Below are 20562 nucleotides of genomic sequence, written 5' to 3'. Positions count from 1 at the left end.
TTGTTCATGTATAATTGTTCATAATACTTACCAGATATTAGCTGAATTTGTTTACCAATATTTGCTTGCCAAATAGCTTGCCTCACAACTGCATGAAGATACTCAGTAATTTAAAGTATATATTGTTTCCAGTTTGTTCCATTTTATCCATTCTATTCCACCCACATTATTGGCTACAAATGCAAGTCACAATCATAGATACTGGAGATACATAATGAGTAAGATACAGTCTTTATTTGCAAGAAGGTGGCAGGCCAAATGAGCAAGGTTGTGGGGTATAAGTTCAGAGATTAAATGACTATCTAGACCACATTGTGACAGGTGCTAAAAGAGGTTGAAGTTTTAAATTGGACAATCGTGGTTTTAAGCCTTCTCCTTATAAAACAAAAAGAAAAATTAATAGACACAAATAATCAGGTCTCAGCCTAGATATGACCTCTTTCAGGGGCCTTCTCTGACCCACATATTTGCAACCAAAAAACCTATCAAAGCACCTTACACAAATCTAATACCTGCTTGTATTCTCCCCTTGTCTGTTAAATTCCTTGAGGTAAAGGCCTACATTCGGTTCACCAAGAATATCCTTGCATCCACCACAGGTTGAGTGAACGATAAATGTCAGCTTTGTGAGGATATCATTTTAAAAATAAAGCACCTGGGGGCACCTGGGTGGCTCAGTCGGTTGGGCGTCCGACTTCGGCTCAGGTCACGATCTCGCGGTCGGTGATTTCGAGCCCCGCATCGGGCTCTGGGCTGACCGCTCAGAGCCTGGAGCCTGTTTCAGATTCTGTGTCTCCCTCTCTCTCTGACCCTCCCCTGCTCATGCTCTGTCTCTGTCTGTCTCAAAAATAAATAAATGTTAAAAAAAAAAATTAAAAAAAAAAATGAATTTAAAAATATAGCACCTGTTTCCCTTGAATATCTTTTCCCCCCAAAGACCTTATTACTTTAAATTTAGGTTTTTAAATGTTTGGAAGTAGCAAAACTCATTTTTAAAATGAAAAACCTATTAAAAATGTCACAGGGGTGCCTGGGTGGCTCGCTCAATTAAGTGTCTGACTTCGGCTCAGGTCACAATCTCACGGTTCGTGAGTTCAAGCCCCATAACAGGCTTTCTGCTGTCAGCACAGAGCCCACTTCAGATCCTCAGTTCCCCCTGCCCCCGTCCTCTGCCCCTCCCCCACTGGTTCTTTTTTTTTTCCTCTCTCTCTCACACAAAGTAAATAATAAAATTTAAAAAAAAAAACTTGCAGCTTAAAAAAAAAAAAACATGTTCTGACGACACGCTGTAGATGATCATAATTTGTTTTCTCACATTAGGAATATTTATTTTGCGGCCGGTAAATATTTATCTAGCATGACAGTCATAGTGGTTGGGTGCCTTTATGATACCTGCAGATGAGGGAGTTGACAAAAATGAGCTGCCCTCTGTCCTGGGAGTAGTGAATGGTGCTTTCCGAGGCAGTATCTTTGACTCAAGAAAACCTGGGAGTTAAGTCTGAAAGAGCCTGATGGCTGAGTGAAGGTGACTGGATTCTATTCTCTAAGCCCATGCAAAGGGAAGTTCCTGGGGATTTGTTTTTAGCAGGGAGTTGCATGGGGCAGAGTTGTGCTTCAGGGTGAGGATCTGAAGGCAGGCAAAGCTGTACCGGGGGCAGAGGAATAAGAGGCTGTGGCTGCAGAGAGCCTGACTCACGGTAAGAAAGGACAAGGATGGAGAGCTAATCAAGGAGGAATCCAAGGGCCTTGGCAATCTGCTGAAAGACAGTTTTGCTCACTGTTGTCTCTGTGCTCAGTGCCCAGCAATAATCAGTAATTGCTCCGAACGTGCTTTACTGAACGCGTCAATTCATGTAGGTGGGAAGGAAAGAGGAAGAGCCTGAGATGTAATTGAAAAGCCTGGCCTGGGTGCCTCAGGGCACAGTGGTGTTGGCAGAGGTTTGGAACTAGAGGGCTGGAGCAGGAACAGGAGGGAAGGTGGTGGATTCGGAGGGGGGCGACTGGTGTGGCCGTCGGCCCCTCTCTCCTCCCTGTGCTGTCCTTCCTGTGACCTGTACGTCTGTCACTTCTGTCTGCTTCCCCAAGTTCTATCATAGCATCTTTTTTTTGTGTTTGGAGGGGTTTTTGTTTAAGAAATTTATGGGTCCTTTCATGGTCCCTGGAAAAATCCTATCATCTTTGGACAGAAACTACCTTGGGAGCTCAACAAGACCAGATGCTCAGTAAATGGGGAGAGGCGTTCTGTTCAAGTGGTTTTCTTTCTCACGTTCCTCAGGTTAAGGAGAAAACTTTAAAAAAATTCTTGGGTAAAATACTTGTAAAAAGAACTCTACCTTCCTTTGAAAGCAGATGGTTGACGTTACTGGTAATATAAATTACTTAAAACGTGTGAATAAGAAAAAACGATGGGCAACATATTCTCGCGATGATGACAGAGTCCTCTGAGGGCATTCTTTAACAAGCCCATCCAGGGGTGATTGTCTAGGGCAGAGCTTCTCACCCTTTACACTGTTGATATTTGGGGCAGGATAATTTCTTATTTCGGAGTCTGTCCTGTGCCCTGTAGGGTCTCGACTCGCAAGATGCTAACCCCCCCCCCCCCACCCCCAGCTCCCAGAGTTGCTGAGTTGTGACCAAAAAAGGTCTCCACATAATACCAAATGTCCCCTGGAAGGCAAAAGCTCTCCTGGTTGAGAACCACTAATTTAGAAAAACGAGTATTTGTTTGGCTTCCCTATTTCCTATTAGTTAAGGTCTCAGACTCCGTGAATTTCCCTGGTAATTTCCAGGTCTTTTCTGTAGAGAGGCAAATAATTTCTGTTCACTAGATGATCCTAGGGCCGCCTGGGTGGTTCAGTTGGTTAAGCGTCTGACTTTGGCTCAGGTCATGATCTCAGGGTTGGTGGGTTCAAGCCCCACCTCGGGCTTTGTGCTGACAGCTCAGAGCCTGCAGCCTGCTTCAGATTCTGTGTCTCCCTCTCTCTGTGCCTCCTCCACTCGTGCTCCGTGTGTCTGTCTGTCTCTCTCTCAAAAATAAATAATAAAACATGAAAAAAACTAAAAAAGAGAGATCCCAAATGTTATGATTTTTGTATCACCTTGGAGTATTGACCAGTTTTGTATCTAAACTAGAAACTATTCTAACATTGCTTTATAAATGTCTACAAATAGTTTCTCAAGATGCTCTTTGAGCCAGATGTACCTTCTTCCTTCTTCTCTGTCTTAGATTATCTAATTGAGTAAGATTTTGGTGCCTGTGCAGTGTATACTTGTGGAAAGTCATATTTTTAACTTTTGTGAAAGTTATTCAAAGTTTTCAAGTTTTGTGAAAGCGATCGACTTTTCCTTTCCTGGCTGGTGTGACCTGGGGTCACCATCGTGAACTTCAGGTCCGAAGGCTGCTAGTTTTCAGATTTGGTTTTCAAGTCTCCTCAGATCTATCTCTGTGATACTTTAAAATTTTTCCTGTCTCTGTCTATTCTCTCTTCTTATCCCCATTGTCACCGACACGGCTAGGCCCTTTTCATTTGCACATGGACTTCTCTTCCCAGAATCCTCCCAGCTGGCCCCTCACTTCTAGTCCTTTCCTCCTTCCTTCCTCCTTTGGGGAGCTCTGCTGTCAGATAAGGATTCTTGAACCATCCAAGCATGCTGCTCCCAAGACAAAGAGGCCAGGCAGCAGGATCAGAGAAGTTCTGTGTTGAAAGAGCTGGTCTTCCAGATTCAGAGGTACAGGTTTAGGGTTCAGGCTTAGGGTTAGAGTTTCAACACAGTGAGGAAACCGAGGCCTAGAGAAGCCAAGTAGCTGTAAAGTCACACAGTGAGGGAGAGGAATATTTTGTTACAGAGGTTGGTAATCAGTTTGAACGTGCCCTGGACAGTCCCTGGAAGTTGACTTGATGCATAAACCCCGGATATCACCCTGTTCCCCATTTGTTTCCATTGCAAAGGACAGAGCAGAAAATGGTTCCATTAATGGGTATGGAGAATGGGGTGCCAATTAATCCAAGCTTTTCTGGCCTCCATCACCGCCTTCCATGTATGTGTTTATTTGGGGATTAGTCCCCTGCCTGCTTTAACCCCACAAAGGCCTGCCTTCCTTATTCTGCCACTCATCTAACTGTATAGCAGGTTCTTCCTGGTGCTTCCGAACTGGGCTCCATTTGCCTGTCACTGTGTGTTTCTGTTAGCCCTCTGGACTCGCCAGGTACTTCTGTCTCCCTTCACAAATACCAGCTTCTAACCTCTCCTGCTTTTTGGCTTTTTCACAGAACCAACACGTGAGTAAGTCCCTTAGTTAAAAAAATTTTTCCCACGAGTATAAGTGGATCAGGTTGGTTGTTAGACCCCCTCTGTCTCTGCTTGATGACACGGATGTATGACATTGTGGATGGGAGCTTGACCAGAGCTCATGAGAATACACGCTTCCCCCACGACCTGAAGGTAGGGTGTGCCCACGGACACTTTCGTAAGCCACACGGTAAAAGGGAAGAGTATCCCCTGCTTTCCCAAAGTTTCTGTGAAGCCACTTAGCTTTTTGGAAAGACCTACGTTAGTAGAGTAGCAGCTTTTTATTTTTTTAATTAATTTTTTTAGCAAAAGTGAAACTCCCCTTTGGATTTAACGGATACTAACGTCAGTCTTTTGTGAAAGTGAAGGGAGTGTAGTCTGAGGAAAGCAGGGGATCCCTGCATCTTTCTTAAATAGCACCTGAAGTGTATAGATTCTGCCAGTCAGAACATGGCCAAGATAACTATGTGGTCCTAGCATAATCATTGCCTCCCCTACATCAAAATATATCCCCGATGGCTCCAAAATTTAAATGTAAAAAGCCCCTAAAATTATTAAATGCAAATGTGAGTGAATATTTGTATGACCCTGGAGTAGAAATGGGCTTTCTATTCCATTCATTACATGAATCTCCGAAGGCAAAAGGAAAAAATAGAGAAGTTTGACCGTATCAAATAATCGTGAGTTTCTGTCTATCGAGTGTTAAGCCTAGGAAAGAGCCCCATAAAACATAGTCAAACAACGCACTGGGATGACATAGCCACAAAAACTGAACGAAGAGTACATAACTGATAAATTCAGAGCTATGTTTTTTTAAGTTTATTTACTTTTGGGAGAGAGAGAGAGAGTATGCAAGAGAGCAGGGGAGGTGCAGAGAGAAAATCCCAAGGAGGTTCTGAGCTGCCAGCACAGGGTCCGATGCAGGGCTTGAACTCAGAAACTGAGAGATCATGACCTGAGCCGAAATCACCAGTTGGACGCCTAAACCAACTAAGCCACCCAGGTGCCCCTAAATTCAGAGCTCTTACAAATTAATAATAAGTAGCAAATAGTGTAACATAAACATGGACAGAAAAACATTAGTGGGAAAGAAATTGAAGAAGAAATGCAAATGGCCACAAATATATGAAAAGGGGCTCAAGTTTATTACTAATAAAAGAAATACAGATGAAAACCACAGTGGGATATCACTTTTCATCTATCATTTGTGGAAAAGACAAAAACCAAAGATAATGCCAGGTGATGGCAACGGAGAAAAAAGTATTTTTGTGGTAAATGAAGAAAATCCTGTGGATGGTGCCAATTAAATATTTAACTTATTTTTAAATGTTTATTTTGAGAGAGAGCACACACATGCACAGGAGGAGCAGAGAGAGAGGGCAAATCCCAAGCAGGCTCTTCACTGTCAGCTCAGAGCTCAACGTGAGATTCGATCTCATGAGCTACGAGATCATGTCCTGAGCTGTAATCAAGAGTTGGACACTTAACCGACTGAGCCACCCAGGCATCCCAAGAGAGTAGTATTTGTTTTGTTTCCCAAGATGATTCTAAAATAGCTTTTAAAAATTCTAAAAATCCATAATACATGTGAATTCTCGATAAATTGGAAAACTGATGAGGCGAACAGATAAAGAAGATGTGGTATGTATATACAATGGAATATTACTCAGCCATAAAAATGAAATCTTGACATTTGCAATGATGTGGATGGAGCTAGACAGTATAATGCTAAGTGAAATAAGTCAGAGAAAGGCCATATGATTTCACTCATATGTGGAATTTAAGAAACAAAACAGATGAACATAGGGGGAAGAGAAGCAAGCCAAGAAACAGGGTCATAACTATAGAGAATAATCTGATGGGTGTGGTGTGTGAAAGAGGTGATTGGAATTAGAGAGTGCATGCGTTGTGGTAAGCACCAGGTATTGTATGGAATTACTGAATCACTGTATTATATACCTGAAACTAATATTACATGGTATGTTGACTAACTGGAATTTAGATGAAAACTTCGGGGGAGGGAGGTGGGGAACCAAAACTGATGAAACACAAAAGAGAAACTGAAAACCGGCAGTGATCACACAACCAAGAATACTGTGGTTAATGTTGGGTGCATTCTTTTCCAGACTTTTCACCTGAACTGTGTTTTTCATAAGAAACAAGAGATGCTGTAATAGTGTGGGGATGAGGGAGGCGGTGGTAGGATGGGAATTAGAGCTCCTGTATACTCTACAGCCTTCAGACTACCTTCTCTTGACTCCCCTGAAACATGTGACTTTTTCATAACTATGATTTGAAATGTTCCTCAATTAAGAAACAGCTTCTGTGTGGGTTAGGAATTTGTGAATGACGGCTCATAGCAGACCTGAAAAAGTAGTGAGTAAAGAAGGTATCTCTCTCTCTCTTATTAATGAAACCTAGAAGTAGGCAGTCAGTCGAGTACTGGTGAAATGGCTCCGTGGTATTACTTTCACCTCATGGCTTCCCCTTTCAAAGTTGCCTCAAGATCCTAGATAGCTGCTGAAGCCCCAGCCATTAAATCTGCATTCATGAGTTCCAAAAGAAGGAAAGAAGGTCTTAGCCTCTCCTTTTTAAAGAGTTTTCCCAAAAGTCCCATTTCTTACTTCAAATGATATTTTTGTTTATGGTTTCCATATAGTTAAATCTGTTTTGTTTTTTGTTTTTTTTTGTTTTTTTTTTTCATAATTTTCTGTTCTTGATATGATACTAAAAAGAAATTCCCAACTTAGGTATCATACATTTCCTGGATGATCTTTTGGAACTGTTTTTTCTTTTTAGATATAAATCTGAAATGTATGTTTATAGTGTTGGGGTTGTGATCTCCCTTTCTTTTCCCAAATGGCTGTTCTAAGGAGACATTTCCTTTAACCCATATTTGTTCATCCTATGGTCACTGCCACTAGCCAAGACCCTTCTCTAGACAATGCAGGAGGCAGCCACACAAATTCTTACTTTTTTTTCTTCTTCTAGATTTCATTAAGACCTACACTTAATTGTTTGTGCCTGTATTTCTGACCATTCCCTTTTTTTGTTTCAGCCTCTGGGCCTCTTTTAAAGCCAGCGTATATTCCTGCTTGTACTCCTACATGGCATTAGAATCTGTTTTCATGTATTTCTCCCACACGAGACTATGAGCACCTTGAAAGTAGGGACTGTCTTAATCAACTTTGTAACTCTAGCATCTAAAACTTAGCCTCCTCCATCAACAACTGTTACGTGGGGTGAATGGATGAAGCACTGCCATGTCACTTACCATTTATTGTTCCGTTTAGGTTACTTCCTAATGACACAATGGAAGGCATCTTTTTGTTTTTTTAATGTTTGTTTATTTTGAGAGAGTGAGTGAGAGTGAGTGGGGGAGGGGCAGAGAGAGAGGGAGAGAATCCCAAGCAGGCTCCTCACTGTCAGCACAGAGCCCAACACAGGGCTCTATCCCATGATCAGTGAGATCATGACCTGAGTGGAAATCAAGAGTCAGGCACCCAACTGACCGAGCCACCCAGGCACCCTGGGAGGCACCTTAATCTCATTATTAACTTGCTTCCAACTCTCTTTTTTGGTAGGCTATTTCTGAGAAAGTTTCCTAAGCAAAATTAATCCCTTTTTTAAAAAAAACAATTTTTTTAACATTTATTCATCTTCGAGAGACAGAGTGTGAGTGGGGGAGGGGTAGAGAGAAAAGAGACATAGAATCTGAAGCAGGCTCCAGGCTCTGAGCTGTCAGCATAGAGCCCGACACGGGCCCAAACTCCTGGACTGCGAGATCATGACCTGAGCTGAAGTTGGACTCTTAACCAACTGAACCACCCAGGCGTCCCAAAATTAATCCCTTAAATGCTGTTTGGATTTCAGTTAGTTTCAGCTTGGTGGCATTACGTTTTGGGGCACAGCTGACTTCAGGGAGTCTCTACCTGTTAATTCCAAGAACTACAATTGACGCTCGAACAATACAGGGAGTTAGAGGTGCTATCTCTCCCCATCACCCAGTCAAAAATCCATGTAAAACTTCTGACTCCCCCAAAACTTAATAGCCTATTGTTGACCAGAAGCCTTACCAATAACATAAGTCAATTAACACATGTTTTATATGTTTGGTGTATTGGATTCTCATAATAAAGTAAGGTAGAGAAAAAAAAATGTTACTGAGAAAATCATAAGGAGAAAATACAAATACTGTACTGTAAAAAAAAAAAAAATCCACATGTAAGTGCGCCCGCTTAGTTCCAAACTGTCTCGTTGGAGGGTCAGCTGCACCTGTGAACTCTAGTTCTAAGACACCGGTACTAAGAGGACCTTCCCTGGGACACCGAGGCAGTTATTCATTCAGGAAACATTTACGGTGAACCTATCATCTTCAGGTTGTCATGCTAGCTGCTGAGGCAGAGCTGAGTCATTCGTGGTCCCTGCCCTCAGAAGCTCATGACGCCACAGTGAGGGCCAGTGCATTTGGACAGGCTTATGAGGTGAGGGAATAGAAAACATGGCGGTGGCTGGCCTCTGGGTCTGTGGTACTGAGGAGCGGGTAGTCTGGCTTTGGTAGAAAGGGGGCTCCACTCAAAGTTGGGGGGCTGAAGGGGAGAGTAAGCAAATAAGGCCTCCTGTACAATTCAGCAGATGATCTGCCTTGGGAATGTGAGCAGGAAGGAGCAAGCGGGATTGTATCTACTTGAGAAGATACCTTCTTTCCTGCTTTGAGAATTTTCCTCTGCATTTAGTGAACAGATACATAGTGAATTCTATGGGGGAGGGGGGCGGTGTTCTTTTTTCTTTCTTGAATCTCTTTTCCCTTTTGCTCCAGTTCATGGGGAGTGTCCGCTGAGTGTGGGTTTCATCGAACAACCCTGAGTCGAGGCAGAGTTGATTGTGTTGGGGTCTTTTAACCACTTGTGTGTGGCCAGCTATCGTAGCCCCATCTTCCCCGAGATCCCACTGACCTAGAACATACAATAGAAGCTCGAAGAACCTCCGCCCCCTCTTCCTCAGAACCTTTAATTCCTTTCAAACCCCAGCTCCAGCCCATCCAGTAATACATTAACTGGCTTAATGCCTGTGTATCTGTTTTCACTTTCTGCCCCCTCTGAGTCATATTCTCTTCTCCTTTATTAGTCAGTGGGGTTGCCCTTGCTGTCTCTCTGCGGATAGCATTTCTCTTCTGAGCAGCCTTAGAATTCTAACATCTCCCATGCTGGGTGCTGAGAGAGAAAGCACATGACTTCCTGGAGCTACCAGCCTAATGAGAAGACAAAGCAGATACTTCCCAGAGGTAAACATCACTATATAAAATAAGTAAAAGGGTGCATTTGCCAATTTGTTAATCCAGCTTAAAATGGTTGGATTCCTGCTGCTTGGGGCCTCCTCTGACTTTATTTTCGGGGCTGGAGGGTCCCCAGAACGTCCCCTGAAGTTAATAATAAACTCCGCTGGATTCTTCCAGATTCACTCTGATGAGCCCAGCTTAGTTTCTCTGTTCCCTATTGGTAGGACTTCTAGACCTTCCCACAAACATATGAAGATTTATAATCTAAACCTCAGGGGATGCAAGCCAAGCTATTTGCCCAGTGGGGAAGCTAAACTTAGGAGAGGAGTAAAGGGTTGAGGGCGGGAAGAGTTTGCTGCTTCAGGAACAGTAAAATAGGTATGGTTATTGTGGGAACTCAGACCTGTGTTGGATGCTTTTATACTTAGTGTCCGGTTTCATGTTGCTTTTAATTTTTGATAGCTGAGGGAGTGGCTTCATCATTTTCAGGGTTAAATACCTGGCTGTACTCCTGAACTCTAGGATACATTTGCCTCCAGGCCCATCTGGCTCTGCCTTTACGTCTCAGAAGGGGTGAAAGAAACCTTAATGAAGGGCCTTGTCCTCCAGGTCCGGGTTCCTGCCTTGTGAACTGCCTGGTTCCCAGGCACCGGGGGCCCGGGCCCTTCCCCTCCCCTGTGCTCTACCTTCTCGTCATGACCCGCATGGACTTAAAGTATGGAACCCGCCACCATCCCGAGTGCCTGAGAGATCTCTGCAGGTTGCCTAGCTCACGATTGTCCCGTACCTCCAGCCATCCTGTCCCTCATCTGCACTTTCCCGGTATCAGCTATAGCTCGTTCCTCATCTCTGTGGTGCCAATACTGACCATGTCCAACTGAGTCTCTTCCAGGGCACAAAGGGACAATTTCAGGTCTTTCCCCTGGACTACCCATCTGGCCACATTACTACATCAACACTCTAGGGTTCAAGAATGCTATTTGTACCCTTCTTGAGCTATTCCTTGTGTAAAAGAGGCCTTTGTGGGCTGGACCCGGAGCCTGCATAACCTTCATCAAGGGGCTGCATTTGCCAGCTTCTAAGTCAAGCTTTAAATACGTGTTACCTTGTTTAATCCTCACCACCATCCTGTAAGGTAGGTATTGGTGTTAGTCCCCCTTTTACAAAGGAAGTCACTAAAGGGGCACCTGGGTGGCTCAGTTGGTTGAGCGTCCAACTCCAGCTCAGATCATGATCTCACACTTTGTGAGTTTGAGCCCCGTGTCGGGCTCTGTGCTGACAGCTCAGAGCCTGGAGCCTGCTTCAGATTCTGTGTCTCCCTCTCTCTCTGCCCCTCCCTCACTCACACTCTGTCTTTCTCTCAAAAATAAAACATTAAATTAAAAAAAAAAAAAAAACTAAACTCGCTAAAGCGTAGAGGAATTACAGAATTTGCCCATGACTGCACAGCTAGACAGTGGTGGAGCCAGGGTTCAGACCTAGCTCTGACTTGGCAAAACCCAGGTGTGCCTGCGGCTACCACATATTTCGTATTACTAATGTGTAAATTATCTCAACAAACTGTATCTCCAGTTTGTCAATGTCATACTAGCATATACTTAGCAAATGAGAGTGGATCCCTATTTTGATTACCTTAAAAATCAAATATTCAGAATATTTTCTTTTATTGAAAGAAATCTATATCTGTGGTATAACTTTTATGGGAAAGAAGGCAGGACTTTGAGCAGGCCATCCAAGAAAAGTCCTGAATAAAGAAATAGGAGGGTGCGGCACCTGGGTGGCTTGGTCAGTTGAGCATCTGACTCTTGATTTCAGCTCAGGTCATGATCTCAAAGTTCATGAGTTTGAGGCCTGCAGGGGACTCTGCACTGACAGCGTGGAGCCGCTTGGGATTCATTCTCATTCTCTCTCCCTCCCTCTCTCCCTGTCTCAAAAAAAAAAAAAAAAATAATAACAACAACAAAAAGAAATAGAAATGTTTGTAGAGATGTTTGTAGATACCAGAACAAGTGTTTATCATTTAATCATGTTTGCCTCAGAAACGTTACAGCTCAAAACAGAGCCAGTGGAGTGGGGCCAAAAAAATGGGAGCACAGATGACCCTATACGGCTCTTTTGCTATTGGCCTGTCTCCATCTATAGTCAGAAACAGGCAGAAGATGTCCCCCAAAAGAAAAGACCTAAGTTCCCTAGGCTGTACTGGGGGCTATGTAAACACTTCTTGGAGGAAGAAGGCAACTCTGACAGATCTTGCTTATTATGTTGTTGTTTTCAGACAAAGCCCATTTTTGACATTGGCTAGGATTTCTGCTTTGCCTCTTCTGCCCCCTACTAAGCTCAGCCGACAGGGGGCGCCAGAGGGAGCCAATGAGGCCGGAGGCGGGATTTCCTGCTTGCTTCCGGTCTACTTCCTGCTTCTGTGAGCATCACCATGTCAACGCCTGTTTACTACTGGGCAGGGGCAGTCTCTTTATGTAACTGCACTGAATGCAGTTACAGTAATGGTGGACAAATACCTCGGCCACCTCAGGAGAGGTTGAGATCTCAGCCTGGGGGCCTCTTCCGAGGTCCGGGTCCCCAGCGCCTACTGAGCGGGTGGTGCTCTTCCCATCTCAGAGGTCTGAGTTTTAGCTTGTTGGCACCCTTCTTCCCAAATTTTAAATGAAAAAATTGCCAAATCTTCATTTCTCCAGCCTAGCATTAGTAGCTACTTCCAGCAATTGCCACTTCCTAATTTAGGGTGGCCTGACACCCCTCCCTGTCCCCTACAGTTCTCTACTTAACTTTATATCTAGTTAAGTTCTTTATATTAAATTGGCTCTTTCAAGTATTTGGCTAGGCATGCTGCTTTTATAGGGTGGGGGGTGTGGGGAGGGAAGGGGACGTTGGGTACAGGAGAGAAACCGTGGCAATGCCAGCAGCTTCGAAGAAGGTGTTTTGCATGCTATAATACCCAAACCAGCCAATGGGGCTCTCACTGAAGTCCAACCACCCATAGCGTTTCCATTCCTTAGACTGCCAAGACGCTAGACTCAGACATGAGTGAGTGAGGTCTACAGTCTGAAACCCTGTGGGTGTCTCTACAACTCACAGATTATTTATAATGGGATGACAGGCAAAAGGATTTTTTTTGAGCAGTTTCTATTTGAAGAACAAACTTTTTTTTTTTTTATAAAACTATTTTTAAAGAAAAAAAAAAGTATTTTATTGTTTTACTCTTGTAATGTTCACGGAACGAAAGAGAAGTGATATTTGGATTCCAGGCCAAAATAAGGCAGGGGCCTACCGGTATTTCTATGGTTCCTTGCTAAAGGGCGTGGGGGTGGGTGGGGAGCTTTCAAGTTCTTGTGCCAGCGTTGACACGTTTCTATGAATGGTTTTGTGGCAGGAGAGCATGGTTACAAACTGGACTTTTCTGGTTGAAATACCTGCTTGCCTTCTCAGATATTGCCAGCATTTTTTTTTCCTGCCTTGTTCACCTCCTTGAATGCCTAGTGTTTGAGAATATGCTCCTGAATGATATATGTGAGCTAGCTCTCCCATCTGAGAGCAGGAAGCTGGAAGGTGACTGATAGAGCCACCTGCTGCTCTCTACTTTGCAGAGACCGAGGAGGAGCCTGAGACTGTTCCTGGACATCCTGTGAATATCAGAAAACATCTTGTGGAGGCATTAAAAGAAGGGGATATGGTGTTCACATTTGCTTCCATGGATTCCAACCAATCTTCCTTGGAAACAAACACATCTTGACAAGTGATCTTTCCTAAGCAAGGACAAAGGTATTAAAAAGGTGAGAATTTTCTTCATGTTTCATTTTTTTCTTCCTCTTAGATTCCCATGAAAGTTATGACCAGGCAGGACACAATCTTATGCTTACAAAGAGGACACAACAAGGGAAAATAGTCATTGTTGAGAGGGTTTGTCACATTTTGTTTCTCTCCTTTTAGAGTTTTTTTTCCCCCTAGATCATCTGGTTTTCTTTGATGGTACTCAGTACCCTGTACTGTATTATTTAAAAGATGGTTGTGGTTTGGAGGAAGAAGCATTAAGGCTTGTGGACAATAACAAAACAAAATGAACGAACAAAAAAACTGGGGGAAAGGCGAGTGGGGAAGAGTCCCATATTTGCTTCTTAAAGCATATGTGATATTTGGCAAATTATTTAGCTTTTATCTGCCTATTTAAAAAAGAGGCCTAATACTACTACAGCTCAGGTATGTTGTGAAGACGACCTGGGACAATGTTAAAAAAAATTTGTGGCCCACAGAAAGCACTCATTAAATATTGTATATGCGTAGCTTTGTGTGCCTCTGTGTGTATATGTATTTTAAATTTGGATAGACTGAATTATCTACATGAGTGATTACAATGCATTTGTTGGATCATATCCAATTTTTTGTACTTGTTTAAGAACGCTTTTTAAAAAGGAGGTGGCTAGATACCAAATCTAACCAATGAATTGTATGTAGTAAAAGTATCCTAATATGTAAATTGCCAAACAAGACCAAGAAGTGTACTTTTAAAAGGATTGAAATCTTTGGATTTCTAGAACAGACACTGAGAGTCTGAATTTCAGGGATTGTCTCTCTACACTGATTAGAAATTCTAGGCCCCAGATAAGAGCCCCATTTAGGAACAGGGTGGTCAAGGGTGGGGGAAGACTGAGGAATGAAGAGCGGGTGCAGATTTCCTCTTACTAATTAAACCTCAACGTCAACAGGTGCTCAGTTCTGTTTCCCTTTCTTTTTCTCTTGGAGGGGGGGTGGAGCCAGCCTGATCCCAGCACACATGGCCAGTTAGTCCAGTCAGGCTCTAGGCCCCCGCCAACAGGCCAGGTGTAAGAGATTCGTAGGCCGGTCTTTACTGAGGTTATTTGTCTAGTAAAGGAATGTATTTTTGCCATCACTTTGGAGTTGCACTTTTGATGTTCCTGTGAATACATGCAGGGTTAGTGTGTAATTGAAGGCATTTTGTTCTGTCCAAGGATTCCATCCTCCTCCTCCATCCTTGTGCCCAAACTCTACTGGTTTCTCATTCCGTGAGGATGATTTGGTGGAAGAAGATACAGTGGCAGCAGCGTTACCTGTGGGCCCTGGGCTGCTATATGCTGCTGGCCATTGTTGCTCTGAGGCTTTGTCTCAGATTGAAATGTGACTTTGATTCCCTGGATCTGAAGTCCAGAGATTTTCAGAGCCGGCACTGTAGAGACATCTTGTACAAGTCCCTGAAACTGCCAGCAAAGAGATCCATCAACTGTTCTCGGATCATCCAAGGGGACCAGCAGGCAGTGATTGAGGCTGTGCTGGACAATCTGGAGATCAAGAACAAGCGGAAGCCTTTCACAGACACTGACTACCTTAACATGACCAGAGACTGTGAGCACTTTAAGGCTGAAAGGAAGTTCATACGGTTCCCTCTGAGCCAAGAAGAGTTAGACTTCCCTATTGCCTACTCAATGGTGGTCCATGAGAAAATAGAAAACTTTGAAAGATTGCTCCGAGCTGTGTATGCCCCTCAGAACATATACTGCATCCACGTGGATGAGAAATCCCCAGAAACTTTCAAAGAGGCAGTCAAGGCAATTATTTCATGCTTCCCAAATGTCTTCATGGCCAGTAAGTTGGTTCGGGTGGTTTATGCCTCCTGGTCCAGGGTGCAGGCTGACCTGAACTGTATGGAAGACTTGCTCCAGAGCCCAGTGCCATGGAAATACTTACTAAATACATGTGGGACAGACTTTCCTATAAAGACCAATGCCGAGATGGTCCTGGCCCTCAAGATGTTGAATGGGAAGAACAGTATGGAGTCAGAAATACCTACTGAGTACAAAAAGACTCGCTGGAAATATCACTATGAGACAAAAGACACATTGTATGTAACCAACAAGATGAAGGATCCTCCCCCTGATAACATACCTATGTTCACAGGGAATGCCTATATTGTAGCTTCCCGAGACTTTGTCCGACATGTCTTAGAGAACCCCAAGTCCCGACAACTGATTGAATGGGTAAAAGACACCTATAGCCCCGATGAGCATCTATGGGCCACGCTTCAGCGTGCACCATGGATGCCTGGCTCTATTCCCTACCACTCCAAGTTTCACGTCTCAGATATGGCAGCCATTGCCAGGCTGGTCAAGTGGCAGGGCCATGAGGGAAACATCAGTATGGGGGCACCTTATGCACCTTGCTCTGGAATCCACCAGCGGTCTATCTGTATTTATGGGACTGGAGACCTGCATTGGATTCTTCAAAACCATCACCTCTTGGCCAACAAGTTTGACCCAAAGGTGGATGACAATGTTCTTCAGTGTTTAGAAGAGTACTTACGTCATAAGGCCATCTATGGGACTGAACTCTGACATAAACTATAAGAGGATTGCTACCTGTGGGGCAAGAACATGTGGATACATACTCCAGATGGGCTGGGACAATGTGGGGTGGGAGACCAGGGCTCTGCAATCTGTGGCATCCCCAAGTTAGGGGGCTGCTATGGGAGTGTGAGTAAGTAGATCTGCCTTGCAACTTGCTGTCCTGGGTGAACACTCCTGGTGAGCATTCACCCACCCCACTCCTAAGAGCTCTCCCACTGACTTTGTCACAGAGTCAAAATAAGAAGCAGTTATTTGGGGGAGTAAGGGAGGGAAGTGTGGCAGGGGACCCTGGATTTCAGTTGAGTGCTTGCTGTCTGCTTTTCTACTCTATGCTGGTTCTAATAAATTCTAGGCTTGGTAGTGGGGGCGGGGTGGGACTTTAATGAAAAGAGGGCCTTTTGTGATATTAACTTAAAAATAAATAGCTCTTTATTCAAAGCCCTACCTCTACTTTTGTCTAATAAGCCAGAAAAAAAAGATACAAGTGTGAGACTTTTTCTCATAACTATTTGTGACATTTAAAATCCCTGGTGGCTGGCAAGAGAATCTCCATTATTCCAAAGTTGATCATGGCTGAGTGTGTAAATAGCAGATTCAAAAGAATGTACAGGAACAGAGTGGATTCTTTGATTATTCAAAGCCCTCCTCATTTTGTTTACATTGCCAGATTCATGACTTCTCTGTAAGGGAAAAAGGGCGATCTGACCAGTGTGATCACTCATATACTTACGGGACAATTACAGCACTAATTTTGCCAGCTTCACAGCCAAAGCTTAATGTTCCATAGCAAAGACAGTGTTTTAGGTAAGGCCCTCATATAATTTCTTGGCCAAACTGGAACACATTTTAGTTGGGGGAGGGGTTGAGAGGAGCACCTGCTTGGCTCAGTCAGTTAAGCATCTGACTCTTGATCTCAGCTCAGGTCTTGATCTCAGGGTGGCGAGTTCAAGCCCTGTGTTAGGCTCCACGCTGCAAGTGAAGCCTACTTAAAAAAAATATCGTGTTGGGAAACCAGAATGAACTAGGGCTGTCTAGCTAAATCAGGAAGTCTGGGTATTCCAAGTTTAGGCCTCTTTAGTCAAAACTCTTATTCAGGAAGGGTCACTATTTGTGGCTCTGTGGTTTATACATTTCCTTATAGGAAAACAATTGTGTGTGTACTCTCCCACACCCGCAGTAAATGTTACCCAATGAAAGATTCCTTTCTGAAGCTCCAGAGAGAGGTGACAGGCAATTGGAAGGCAACTGGGTATTAGTCGTAATCTTCTGTGTTGGGAAAGGGATATTATATAAAAATGTAGACATGTCTTATACACAGAGCAACTGGTCTTCTGTGTACAGTATGCTCTGGAAAAGGGATTTAGACACCAGCTGGTGTAATGTGAATGATCCGATTAATGCGTGATGTCACTACTGCGTTTCTTCTTGGTTATGATTCGCTTAATCAAGTTTTCTCTCACAGTCAACCTTCCCTGCAACCCATGTACTCTGACGTAGTTATCATTGTGTCTAACACAGTGAATTTTCTATTGGTAAGTTGTTATTTCTTGTAAGGGCCTACTCCTCTGGTGATGGGCATTGCCACCCCTCCTTACCTGCACTGTGATACCGAGTCCTCCTCCACCTTGCTCTCAGCCCCACCACGGAGGTGACTGATGAATAGTTATGTGCTCGGCAGATGAGCCCTGTGACGTCTGTTCCCAGCAGTGGTGACCATGGACCTCTCCACCTGCTACCCTTTGGGACTGTCCTTGTTCCTCCTAGGAGGGGGCTGGAAGGGGGGACCTGCTGCTGTGGGAAGTGGGCAGAAAATCTCCCATGTGTGCATGGGTTCTGAGAAAAGAACTCAGGTCTTTGGCCTCATAGTCAACTTCCTCTGTAAGTTTTCATGTGAAATAAATTGAAAAAGCTTAATATAAATTAAAAAGATAAAAGTGTGAACTTGTCATTTTGGGGGAAATAAGTTGTTGGACTTTTCCAAGCCCTGAAATTTTCTCTAGAAATATATTTAGGTGAATAGGGAGTTCTCTTTATTTAATAACATGCGGTCTTCATATCAGAAGGGTCAAAATTTGCCCTCATTTATTGAGTGTATTTTAGAAATCATATGATTAAACCAACATATCTGTTGGTTTTTTCCTTCCTTCTGAGTCATATCTGTTTCTTTAACCTTTCTTGGGACAAGAAAAATCATAAGTGAGTTGTGCAACAATGTTTGTATTACCTCTCAAGGTTTGAATATTTCCTCTTTTTGATTTGGTAAGCATTGTTTAATCACTATATTTTTATTGCACGCTCTGCCTATTGTAATCTTTGCTCTTGATTGAGGGAAAATTTAAGAAAGGAAGAAAAGGCAGTTGGTAACATTGTTTGGGAATACCTGACCTGATTTGTTCAGGGGAGATCAAGTATTTGCATTAAAAATGAAAAGGACAATTGAATGCATTGCCTTCAGTAAGTACCTTCATTAAACTGAAGATCCGTTCTTCTTTCTTCCATTTAGTCAGTCATTTATTACAAAGATAGTTAAGATGTGGTTCCCATCTCTATGAAGCTTGAGTGTGTGACAGGGACTGACATAACTCCTATGTTCATTCCGCAAATAGTAACTAAACTCTTACTATTTACTAGGCATTGTTCTTGACACCAGGGATATAGCAGTCAACAAGACAGAAATCCTCATGCTCCTGTTGTTACATACTAGCAGGAAACCGAGAGCAGACAGATAAGTAATACATATGTGTATCGGAAGGAGATGGTGCTAGAGAGAAATTAAAGGAAGTGATAGAGACTGTAGGAGAGTGGGGTGGAGAGGGAGAGTGCTTAACATTGGTAAATACTGTGGTCAGGGAGGCCCTTAGTGAAAAAGTGACATTTGAGTCCAGATCTGAAGAAGATGAAGGGATGATCCATGAGGATAAATGGGGGAAGAACATTCTAGGCCAAGAGGAAAGAGTTGCAAGGCCTTGAAGCAGAAGCTCGTCTTCCATGTTTGAGGAGCAGCAAGGAGGCTAGTGTCAATGGAGCAGAGGAAAGGTGGGGACAAAGAAGAGGTAACAGTACAAGGGAGAAGGGGTATGCTGTGAATGCCCTTGTAACCCATCACACAGAAATTGTCTTTGCGTGAAATAGGTAGGACATGGAAGGTTTTGAGCAGAGGACTGACTTGATCTGGCCAATGTTTCAATGGTGCACCAAGACCAGACTGGGAGGGAGGGGAAGCAGGAAGGCCAGTTAGGAGGTTCTGGCAATAATCCTGGCACTAGCAATAGTGGCTTAGGCCAGGGTTACAGAAGTAGAAATGGTGAGAGTGGTCCGATTCTAGAAATGCTTTGGCGGTTCTGTTTGAGGACCTGCTGACAGACTGAGTTTGTTTAGGAGAGAAATGGTGGAGTCAAGAATGTTTCCGAGGGTTTTGTCCTGGTGAGGAGTCAGAAGGATAGAGTTTCCGTTAACCAAGACGGGAAACCTGTGAAAGAGTGGGTTTTTAGGGGCAGATCCGGAGTTTGATGTTGCACATAGAAAATTGGAGATGCCTGTTAGACATCTAGGTAGAAACGCTGGGAGACAGATGTGTCAGGAGCCTGAGTTCGGGAGAGAGGTCTGGGCTGGAGACATTTCGTTGGTGTTCCTCCACTTACGCAGTGTGTACGTGATGCTGCATACGAGCCCCAAAGGAGAAAACATGGATGGACACTAAGCCCCTGGATGAACTCTGGGGATCTCCAAACTGAGAGGCCAGATATGTAAAGAGGAAGCATATAGGAAAGTTGGAAAAGAGCAGCTAGTAGTGTGGTAGAGGGCAACATGGGTGCTCAGTATTTTGGAAGCCTGAAGGAGAAAGTGATCTGGGAAAGAGGGAGTTGATGACTAAGCCTAAAATGGCGGAAAATCACGGAAGACGGCGATGAAGAAGTGGCTACCGGGCTGAACAATGTGGAGGTGACCTGGATGAGAAGATCCGTGTTTGTGGAGTGTGGAGGTGAGAACATGACTGGAGCGGTTCAAAGAGGGTATTAGAACAAATCGGCATTCAGCGCATATAATCATTTGAGTTTTGCTCTAGCCCAAGAGAAGGGGAAAAAACTACAGCAACCGAAGGTTGAGAAGGTTGTCTTATACATTAGAAAAGTGGTAGTATGTCTGTAGGTTGATGGGAAAAATCTAGTCGAGAGAAAAGGTGTGGGAATGAGATGGGAGACCTGCCAGAATGGCATTCTTAGGAAGAGAGGGGGTAATTCTGTAGGGCACAGGAGGCAAAGCCTATCTTTGATGGAAGACCCACAGTAACAGGAGTGAAGGCCAGTGAAGGGGCTCAGATTGCACGTGGTCAGTTCCATGAAGCAGTGGGAGCTTGTGGAGTTCGGTTTCTCTCTTCTTTCATTAACATTGCACCTGAGGTATAATACACACACAGGAAAGTATGTGTTACTAGGATCCAGGTCAGGAAACAGAACATTACCAGCAATCCAGAATGCCCCTCTATCCCTTTCCAGTTACCACCGAAGCTACTGTAAAGAAAACTATGGTCCTAACACCATAGGTGATTTTGCCTGATTTTTACCTTTCTTGTAAGTACTATATTCTCTTTTGCTTATGACTCCTTCAACTCGCTATTATGAG

The 20562-nt window shown here is 43.7% G+C and overlaps 1 protein-coding gene across 4 annotated transcripts; it reads left to right on the top strand.

Annotated features, from left to right (window-relative positions):
• The first annotated feature begins 1412 nt into the window (after positions 1-1412).
• Positions 1413-18970, top strand: GCNT3 (glucosaminyl (N-acetyl) transferase 3, mucin type). Of its 4 annotated transcripts, none has more exons than XM_060618383.3 (3): positions 1413-1525; positions 13171-13356; positions 14551-18970. In XM_060618383.3, the coding sequence occupies exon 3, from the start codon at positions 14611-14613 to the stop codon at positions 15925-15927; it is 1317 nt and encodes a 438-aa protein (XP_060474366.1). In that variant the 5' UTR covers positions 1413-1525; positions 13171-13356; positions 14551-14610; the 3' UTR covers positions 15928-18970. The 4 variants fall into 4 exon arrangements, with proteins under 4 accessions (XP_060474366.1, XP_060474364.1, XP_060474363.1 ...); XM_060618381.3 differs by lacking the exon at positions 1413-1525 and adding an exon at positions 1535-1697; XM_060618380.3 differs by lacking the exon at positions 1413-1525 and adding an exon at positions 9383-9574.
• Positions 18971-20562: the final 1592 nt, after the last annotated feature.

The sequence above is a fragment of the Panthera onca genome, chromosome B3 (assembly GCF_046562875.1).
Source record: "Panthera onca isolate mPanOnc1 chromosome B3, mPanOnc1 haplotype 2, whole genome shotgun sequence".
Lineage (NCBI taxonomy): Eukaryota > Metazoa > Chordata > Mammalia > Carnivora > Felidae > Panthera > Panthera onca.
Note: the sequence above shows the minus strand (reverse complement) of the source record. Positions and strands in the feature narration are given on the sequence as shown.

What these genes read in the sequence shown, in the direction of transcription:
- GCNT3 (XM_060618383.3), top strand. Translation starts at nt 14,611, where the DNA reads ATGATTTGGTGGAAGAAGATACAGTGGCAGCAGCGTTACCTGTGGGCC.